We start from the raw sequence: 10,094 nt of genomic DNA, 5'->3' as shown, positions 1-10,094 counted from the left end.
TGGTCCTTCAGTATTAATAAATAGATAATTAATCATATGTTTAATTACGTTTTAACGATGCCTTCCTTATTTCATTCACTCTTCTCTGCGCGACGACCACTCGCACACCGCGAGTTGTATTTTATCCTTGATCGTACACGTTATATCGGCCATGGCGATGTAGTCAGTGGCACTGATTTGGGCATTTTCTCCAAGCTTGGTTTTTTTAACGCTATTTTTCGAAAGATTATTTAGTTCGATGTTTCATAAAGTCTTTATCTTACACGTCGTCGTCTCCTCTGGAAATGCCTTTTTACAGCTGAATAAAGGAAGGTTGGAAGATGAAAAATAGGAAGTGAAGGAGGCGCGTGTGGCGATCACGTCAACGCGGGCACGAGCTGTCCTTGCAGCACCAGCACCAGATTCACCCAGCCACCACAGCAGCATCTGTGCCGTCACCGTCGTACCCCATCTCCGCGCCTCGCGCTCTTCTCTCAGGACAAATATTAAATAATATTTACATTATTCATTCCGCGCCATGGCTTCTGTGCTGGAGCTCTACACGAAGGTATGGAGTCTCTGATTGTTTATATGCGTCGACATGTGTAAATCGTGTATATGTCGATGTGTCATCGTCGGGTCTGTCTTTCTCATCGTCAACGGTAACTACCTTTTGTCCTTTTCCCGTTACCCCGACCACACCTGCGTTCTGTGTTTTAATGATGATGATGCATGAAGTAATGAATGATTGATTGTACCTTTATTTGAATCCTGGGATTCCGATCAACAATATCCCATCAGGTGAGCTATCGCCGGCACCCTGAGCATGTTTTGTATTACTCCGCGAACGGCATGCCTGGCCTCCTCGTTCGTGAAAGACTTGCATCAAAAAAAAAAAAATGCCGTTCCCTTCCCACAAGGAGGTTGTGGAATCACATTGGCTCTAGTAAAGTAGTGGTAAGTCGTGATTTAATTAAATAATTCCCCCGTACGTCTTCGGCTCGCACTGAGCTACAGTTCATGTGATTATAATCATTGGAGATGATATCGACGTTGATTTTGATGGCAGCCGAATCGATGCAACAAGAGTAGTTGCGATAATAAAATGCGAGTGAGCAAGTTCTTGTGCTCCAACGATGAAGGCTCTTCTTGCGTGACGTGTGCCACGTGCTCTTCACAGGTGGAGGTGTACACAGGTAGACCGTCATCGCCCGTCGTGTGCTCGTGAGTGTGGAACGGGTGCCTGTGGATGGTTGTTTTGCTGGGGAAATAAATCCCTTGTGCATGGCAAACCTTCATCGGTTCAGTGGTGACGACATGATAATTAATTCCGGATCTATTTCCACCCATTGCAGCAGACTGTGCTTCAGATTTCCATTTTGCAATGGCATTGGGGGGGGAAAGTTAATAAAATACTCATCTTGGAATTCATTTTGCGGACAATTTATGATCTGTCAGGTTTTGACGGAGATACTCTCCGTACCCTTTTGGTTCTTGGAGCTCGATTGGGTGGTGGTTTGTGTCTTGGAGCTCGATAGGGTGGTGGTTTGTGTCTTGGAGCTCGATAGGGTGGTGGTTTGTGTCTTGGAGCTCGATCGGGTGGTGGTTTGTGTCTTGGAGCTCAATCGGGTGGTGGTTTGTGTCTTGGAGCTCGATAGGGCGGTGGTTTGTGTCTTGGTGCTCCATAGGGTGGTGGTTCGTGTCTTGGAGCTCGATCGGGTGGTGGTTTGTGTCTTGGAGCTCGATCGGGTGGTGGTTTGTGTCTTGGAGCTCGATCGGGTGGTGGTTTGTGTCTTGGAGCTCGATTGGGTGGTGGTTTGTGTCTTGGAGCTCGATAGGGTGGTGGTTTGTGTCTTGGAGCTCGATAGGGTGGTGGTTTGTGTCTTGGAGCTCGATCGGGTGGTGGTTTGTGTCTTGGAGCTCGATCGGGTGGTGGTTTGTGTCTTGGAGCTCGATCGGGTGGTGGTTTGTGTCTTGGAGCTCGATTGGGTGGTGGTTTGTGTCTTGGAGCTCGATAGGGTGGTGGTTTGTGTCTTGGAGCTCGATAGGGTGGTGGTTTGTGTCTCGGAGCTCGATAGGGTGGTGGTTTGTGTCGTGGAGCTCGATTGGGTGGTGGTTTGTGTCTTGGAGCTCGATTGGGTGGTGGTTTGTGTCTTGGAGCTCGATTGGGTGGTGGTTTGTGTCTTGGAGCTCGATTGGGTGGTGGTTTGTGTCTTGGAGCTCGATTGGGTGGTGGTTTGTGTCTTGGAGCTCGATTGGGTGGTGGTTTGTGTCTTGGAGCTCGATTGGGTGGTGGTTTGTGTCTTGGAGCTCGATAGGGTGGTGGTTTGTGTCTCGGAGCTCGATAGGGTGGTGGTTTGTGTCGTGGAGCTCGATAGGGTGGTGGTTTGTGTCTCGGAGCTCGATAGGGTGGTGGTTTGTGTCTTGGAGCTCGATAGAGTGGTGGTTTGTGTCTCGGAGCTCGATAGGGTGGTGGTTTGTGTCGTGGAGCTCGATAGGGTGGTGGTTTGTGTCGTGGAGCTCGATAGGGTGGTGGTTTGTGTCTCGGAGCTTGATAGGGTGGTGGTTTGTGTCCTGGAGCTCGATAGGGTGGTGGTTTGTGTCTCGGAGCTCGATAGGGTGGTGGTTTGTGTCGTGGAGCTCGATAGGGTGGTGGTTTGTGTCGTGGAGCTCGATAGGGTGGTGGTTTGTGTCGTGGAGCTCGATTGGGTGGTGGTTTGTGTCTTGGAGCTCGATAGGGTGGTGGTTTGTGTCTCGGAGCTCGATAGGGTGGTGGTTTGTGTCGTGGAGCTCGATAGGGTGGTGGTTTGTGTCTCGGAGCTCGATAGGGTGGTGGTTTGTGTCTTGGAGCTCGATAGAGTGGTGGTTTGTGTCTCGGAGCTCGATAGGGTGGTGGTTTGTGTCGTGGAGCTCGATAGGGTGGTGGTTTGTGTCGTGGAGCTCGATAGGGTGGTGGTTTGTGTCTTGGAGCTCGATAGGGTGGTGGTTTGTGTCTCGGAGCTCGATAGGGTGGTGGTTTGTGTCGTGGAGCTCGATAGGGTGGTGGTTTGTGTCGGCATTATGAGTACCTTAAAGTTTAATTAGCATTGCTGCAAACAGTATGTTTATTGGTTTTCAGATTTTTCTATTAAAGCAACTTTGTGTTGTTGTGACATTTGCAATGTGATAGAATGGAAGACATGGGGGGGGGGGAGGGAGTGGGGTGTTAAACTGAGAAAAGTAAAAGGTGAGATGTATGTGAAGACTAAGGAGAAAAGGGAAAATAACTTGAAAAACAAAATTAGAAGATTGGGACTATCGAGAGGTTGGGGCTGATTGTAGGTGGAGAAGTAAATACCAATTTTGTTTTTTTGAGGAATAGAAACACTGTGTGTGCGTGCGTGCGTGCGGTGTTGGAGTTTATTTCATGTTATATGTTGCACAACTTCCAGGTCTTTATTATTATTATTATTTTTTTTGTTAAAGCGATAACATCCAGTTTTCAAGTTATTCTATCGAGCGGTGCACATAACAAGTGAGTTACCAATTAGGATGATTCACTCACTTCCTTATGATAACCCTACACTTTAACATGCATGTAAAAACTTGTGTAAGTTGGAGGTGGGCATCCAAAGATGCTCAGAGTAGAACATTCCCATGCACACCCAGAGTACAACCACCACTTTTCAATTCATACCGTCCAGCAGATTAGAAGTGCAAAACATGCACACCCCGAGACTCGCCCACACATCCGCACACACCCCGAGACGCACACACACACACACACACACACACACACATACACACACACACACACACACACACACACACACACACACACACACACACAGACATCCACACACCTCCAGACACACACACACACACACACACACACACACACACACACACACACACACACACCTCGAGACACACACACACACACACACACACACACACCTCGAGACACACACACACACACACACACACACACACACACCTCGAGACACACACACACACACACACACACACACACACACACACACACACCTCGAGACACACACACACACACACACACACCCCGCCACACACACACACACACACACACACACACACACACACCCACACACACACACACACACACACACACACACACACACACACACACACACACACACACACACACCTCGAGACACACACACACACACACACACACACACACACACACACCTCGAGACACACACACACACACACACCTATGAATTGTCGAATACACTCTTGTTTAATTGTACAACATAAGAATAGTCCGAACATGTATGATCGTATGATTGTCTTGTTTTACAAACAATGATTTATTGAGCTTAGATTTTCAGGTGAGATGTATGTGGTACTGATGTTGAATATCATTTGGAATTGACAAAGGAAACTACTCAATGAATTTATGTAGTTCCGTGTTCTGTCAAGTTGAGGCTGATTTCTGGTGACTGACATGATCAGATTTCTCCAAACGTCCCGACCCTGCACTTCTTTCGAAAGATCTAACAGACGCAGCTTGATTGCGCCTTCACCGCTTTACCCCATCCATCCAGCACAGTCGAAGTCTGCTTCTTCCTCTTCTTCCCTCAATCATACCCCCACCATGTTTGACTTCTCCAGACTTGCATTTTCTGCACACGTGATGTGTCCAAAGTTGACAGTTTCTGTTTTAGCATCAGTCAAAGAAATTAGAGGTGAGAAATAAATAATATATGGTGAAGAACTTTAAGATTACCAGGAACAGGAAGGTATGAGGAAGAGTGACCCCGAAAATCCACAGGTTTCTTTCGAAGCTTAAGATCAGTCAGGCGTAGTTGTAAAGCACTCAGTTGGACTTGAGTTCAAGGTTTTCATCCATGTAGTTGTAGTAATTGACAATAATTTGAGGAATGAGGTTGACGCCCTGTGGTCACCTGAGATTAGTTGTGATGGGGTTGGGTTTCAAAGGAACTTATCGAGACCTCCACCATCAAAGGTGGATGGAGGTGATGTATTTACCCCTGTCTGTCTTGTTTGTTTGCTTGTCTGTCTTTTTGTGAGCATGATATCTCAAAAAGTAAGGGACAGATTCAGAAGACACTTGGTGAACAGGTTGGGAATGTGGCGTGGACAAATTGATTAGATTTTCGTAAGGCCCGATCTGGATCTGGATCTGGACCTTATCCGTGGGATTAAAAACGTAACCTGTTAAGCCTGGCGGAGGTACACGCTCCACCGAGTGCCGTTCTAGTTTAACTTGGGTTCACACATCAAGAACTAGGAGAGCACTCAGTAGAGCGCATACCTCTACCACGTAATGCCTGATCCATGAAATCGTATGGGGCCCATTACATTTTTGAAATATCATGCAATACAGTACTGTATCGTTTTTGACCCTATCTCTCAATGGTGACGCCTGGTGTTGGCTTAATGGTTCGGGTGGTGGGCTTTGGATATTAGGGTCCTGAGTTAAAATCCCACTCAGCTGTTGAATTAATACCAGGTAGGGTTAACTCGGCCTGTCATCCTTCCGAGGTTGGCAAAATGAGTGCAGCTTGCTGGTATACTGTCGGAGTGGTGACCCATCCAGGATTGTGTCCAAGAGCCAAGGAGACTGCTGTGGCAGCACCAACACTCTGAACAGAGCATGGTCCTAATCTCTTCGTCCTCCTCTCAATGATGAAGAATCACTTTAGAAATTAAATAATTATCGTATCAAGATCTGGATTCAGATCTTCAGCAAAACCGAATCAATTCTTCCTTGTCACACACCCAACATGTCCACCAAGTTTCATCCGAATCCATCCACAACTTTTTGAGATATTGTGCTATATATCGTTTTTGGCCCTATCTCTCAATGGTGAAGAATCACTAAAAGAATTCTCGAAGCCAGATCTGGATCTGGATCTGGATCTTCACCAAAATCTAAACAGTTTGTCCTTGTCACACACCCAAGCTGTCCAGCGTGGTGGGGTTGAGGGGGTAGGGAGGGAGTGTATCGTACGTTATTAATTTCCTTGAACACTTATTTTCTGTCAATGTCTTGTGCTTTAATATGTTTGAAATTTATTACTTGGTGCTGCCAAATAATGTTGAGTGTGAAACTGCAGATTTTTCCTTGATACCATTATCTTTAACATCCTTTTAATCAGTCTTGGCTGTTGCTTGGTTTAGTGGGTTTTGACTATGGCATAGAGGTGTGTACTTTTTTGTTGAGCATAGTGGTGTGTGCTTGTAATCCAGCTACTTGGACGCTTGGGTTAGGGGATCGAATGAGGACGGAAGCCCTGCATTTTGCCACGTGAAAAGATGGTACAAAGCAGCCCAGCTGATACCCAACCCTGATTGTCAGGTCAGGCCAGATCAGATCTGTGACTTGCTATGGGTATCATTTAAAATCCATCCTAATTTGTTTATGGTCGAGTGTCAGCGACTAAACCGGCTAACCCCACCAAGTGCCCCCTGGTATGGAGGGTGTATGGATATGGATACCCAGCAGGATTTAATACAAAATCTGCCAAAGGGTGGAAGAGCTCCTTGTGAACCAACGGCCATCCATATCTGGTACCAACTACATCTGTGGACATCCTCCTGCAGTTGGTTACCTTTCCTCAATGATTGGCGGCAGGATTTGCACTTCGGCCACCACAAAACACTTCACTCTGTAAAACACACCGTAGTGTGTGTCAGAGTGGTACTGAAGTATCGTCCACTAGACGGTGGTCTCCATAGGTTAACCCGAGGGGGGTCTCCATGGGGGGCGGTCCCTTTGGGTGGGTGCTTGGAATGTCCTATCCCTAAGAGATGGGGATGGGCCAGGCATCTGCCTGGGAGGTGGCCAGACGGAGGCCCTTGGAGTACTGGTGGAAAGTGGACACACTGAAGCGCATGCTCCCATTGTACGTATGTATGTACGTTTTGATTCTATGCTTAGTTTAGTGGTTTATTTTGGCACATGTCATTCTTTGAAGCAATGCGTGTTTATTGCACACTTGCAGGAGTACCCGGTGTTGCCCGGTGTAATTTTTGTGGGGGCCTAAAACGCTCTCCTATACCCAAATGAATGGGGTCAGGGATCAATTACTATTACCTTTCACATAGCTGCAAAGGCTTAGGCACGATATATACACTACACGATAGAAAATAAAATATTATATTAAAAACAAAAATCCAAAACAAATGGAACTTTTTTGTTTTTTTTCTAAATTTTCCTGTTTTTTGCCTAAAACACTCCCTGGCACTCATTGATGAACCTCTGAATGTTTAACAAAGATCTGTTCAGCCATCTGAGAAAAATGGTCACACACACACACACACACACACACACACACACACACACACACACACACACACACACACACACACACACACACACACACACACACACACACACACACACACACACACACACACACACACACACACACACACACACACACACACACACACCGCTCTTATAGTATAGATTCCTGTGAAGAGTAGCTTTGAATCTAAGAAAAATAGTGCAATCAAGATAATTCGTTTGGACTACTTGGAAATTGGTCGTGGGAGTTTGTATGGAGTTACTCTTGCAGTGAAAATTATTTTTATTCCCATTGGGATCCCGTTTTTCATTTATGCTGAGGTGTTGGAGTATATGAAGGGGTATTCTCACACAAAAAAAAATCGGGACCATCGGTTTGGCTGGGGAGCGGGGTCCCAAGGTCAAAGGGTGCCCCAAACTATTACTTTTTGAATTGCTGTTTCGGAGTGGTTTTACTTGAAGCAATTTGAAAGATCTCGCTTTTACAAGCATTTTGATATCAAGATCAGCCAAATCGGACCACTACAACCTGTGATATGGCCTCTGGAAGATTGTGGGGGCAGCCGGGGGGGCCCTAAAATTGGCCCCGATGGGCCCACATGTCTAAACGTTGGTATTTTGAGTTTTTTCACCCAAGTGAATAAATGACTAACATATGGGGAGAAAATGAGGTATAGCCCATGTGGAGGTACTTGCTATTACCTTCAGAAAATGATTTTCGTTGTGCAGATCACCAATCTGAATGAAATTTGGCATACTTACAGAATTTTACACGCCGAGTCCAAATCCACTTGTTTCCACGTCGAGGATGTGACACAATTGGTCGTTTTTGGCAATTAAAGATAAACCGAACATTACATTGGCTATTAAAGGTAGTCACACTGGCTATTAAAGGTAGTTACATTGGCTATTAAAGGTAGTTACATTGGCTATTAAAGGTAGTTACATTGGCTATTAAAGGCAGTTACAGCGCCTATTAGACAGTTACATTGGCTATTACGGATTAAATCAAAGACAAAGAGACTGCGCGACTCAGCCTGATGAAAAGTAGAACAGCTTATTTTGCCGTTACCATGGAATGCACTGTTGGTATCACTTCCCGTGAAATTTTGCAAACCTATCAACGCATCGCAGACAGAACTTTCCAGGGCATTACTCTGCTTCCTAATATCAACGACGATAGTTTCCTTGGGACTTCCTGTGACGAGATAGAAATTTCGCACCCGAATCGACTTCGAGTGAGCCAACGCCAACACAGACACATCGGTGTCGAAACTGTCGATGCGCACCGACTTCATTCTGTCCCGCGTGAGCGGCAGGTAGCAAGAGCTTCGTGTGAGCTTCCTTATGGTCACATTCAAGTTCAGGTACTGAGGACAGTCATGACACCATTCGCCACCTCGATTTTCTCACATTTGCCGGCATGACTGACGTACAACAGCATGTCGCCCAGTTTTGATGGAGAGATGTTTCTCGTTCACGATGTGACGATGAACTCTATCAACGCCTCCTTGTTGGCTCCACTCAGGAGATAATTGGCCCACTGTTTTGGAAGGGCTTGATTATGTCCGTAGATGGTTCGCACCTGAAGATCGCCCGCCCTGCCCGATCGTCTGGCATGCTCCAGGCACTTGATGCTGATACTTGGGTGAGTATCAAACACCACATCCAGTCTCGAAGATTGGTTATGTCATGCTTTGGCCACTACGATGTTCAGCACCATCTCTTATAGTTTGCCGAAAGTGTTAGGCAGTGAACCAGCCTTTATCACCTGAATAATGGCCATTCCATCCACAATCGTTGCACCTTGGATAGGCCACACGGCAATTCGGCCACAGTTTCAGTATATGGTTGCGGAGTTTGGCTTTGTCCGTCTTAGCAATCGAACCATCACCCGATACCAGCGGGAAAGATATGTTCGCCAGTGGGTACGTTAGCAGATTGTGGAGTGTTACATTGCTTTTTTCTCCAATCAACAGCAGTCGTGTGAAAAGACGATGTTCATTCGCAATTTCAACCTTCGGCGTCTGCTGGTGGGGAGTCGCCGACTTTCCTCGCGCCTTCGAGAAAGTTGCCAATTTGGCCTTCGAAATCGGATTGAAGAATGGGACCTCACCCGAGTGAAGCCGATCATGCATGAATTGCACGACAGCATTCTCTCCCTTGACATACGTGTTCATAAAGTCCGCGGAAGTGGCTGGCGGTGCGATGACACCTGAACTAATATTGACGAGTTGAAGGTGAGCGCCGGCGAAAGGGTTAATCATTTGAAGTACTGTGTCCATCACTTGTACCACCACTGCTTCGTTCTTCTTCGAGCTCGCCACATCCAAATCCTTTCTCGTTCGGGGTCGTCGTGGATACCCGCCATGGACTCACATTTCCTTGTGATTTCCGCACATGCTGGTTGGGACAGGATCCACTTCTTCACAGCTGTGCTTTTCTGAGTAACCAATGATTCCTCCACTGGTCTTGCTGTCCCTATTTAAAGTCTGCTCTATGATCTGATCACACGCTACACTACTAAATCCATAACGAGTATGCCGTTGGGCAGTCCATTTGCCGTCCATGCACGCTTGATAGGTGTCTGGGTGGGAGTGCTCTGGCCCGGCCATTTCCAGCCAGTAAACGGGTAAGTACCTTGCATAGTTTAGGTAATCGTATGCAAAGTACCAGGGCATTGACGCTCTCGTGATCGCAAGGTGTTTTGGCCAGTTCGAAGCATGAGTTGCCCATATAAGCTCTAGTGCTCGCTCCACCATTTCCAAGTAGGAGCACCAGAATGTGAATGTTTTGCTCGCTGTACATTGCTGCTGTCTGA

General features: G+C 46.6%; 1 protein-coding gene across 6 annotated transcripts in view; it reads left to right on the top strand.

Annotated features, from left to right (window-relative positions):
* The first annotated feature begins 300 nt into the window (after positions 1 to 300).
* Positions 301 to 10,094, top strand: part of MYO5A (myosin VA) — a 184,695-nt gene continuing 174,901 nt past the window's right edge. For 3 of the 6 annotated variants that reach the window (XM_085848708.1, XM_085848711.1, XM_085848707.1), the window contains exon 1: positions 302 to 547. In XM_085848708.1, the coding sequence (XP_085704834.1) occupies positions 518 to 547 (30 nt within the window). In that variant the 5' untranslated portion in view covers positions 302 to 517. Of the gene's footprint in view, positions 548 to 10,094 lie in introns of all 6 variants that reach the window. The other 3 variants (XM_085848714.1, XM_085848709.1, XM_085848710.1) reach the window with 2 other exon arrangements.

The sequence above is a fragment of the Eptatretus burgeri genome, chromosome 12 (genome assembly GCF_056783735.1).
Source record: "Eptatretus burgeri isolate ZD-2024b chromosome 12, Ebu_testis_v1, whole genome shotgun sequence".
Taxonomy (NCBI): Eukaryota; Metazoa; Chordata; class Myxini; order Myxiniformes; family Myxinidae; genus Eptatretus; species Eptatretus burgeri.
This window is presented reverse-complemented; position numbering and strand designations above follow the sequence as displayed.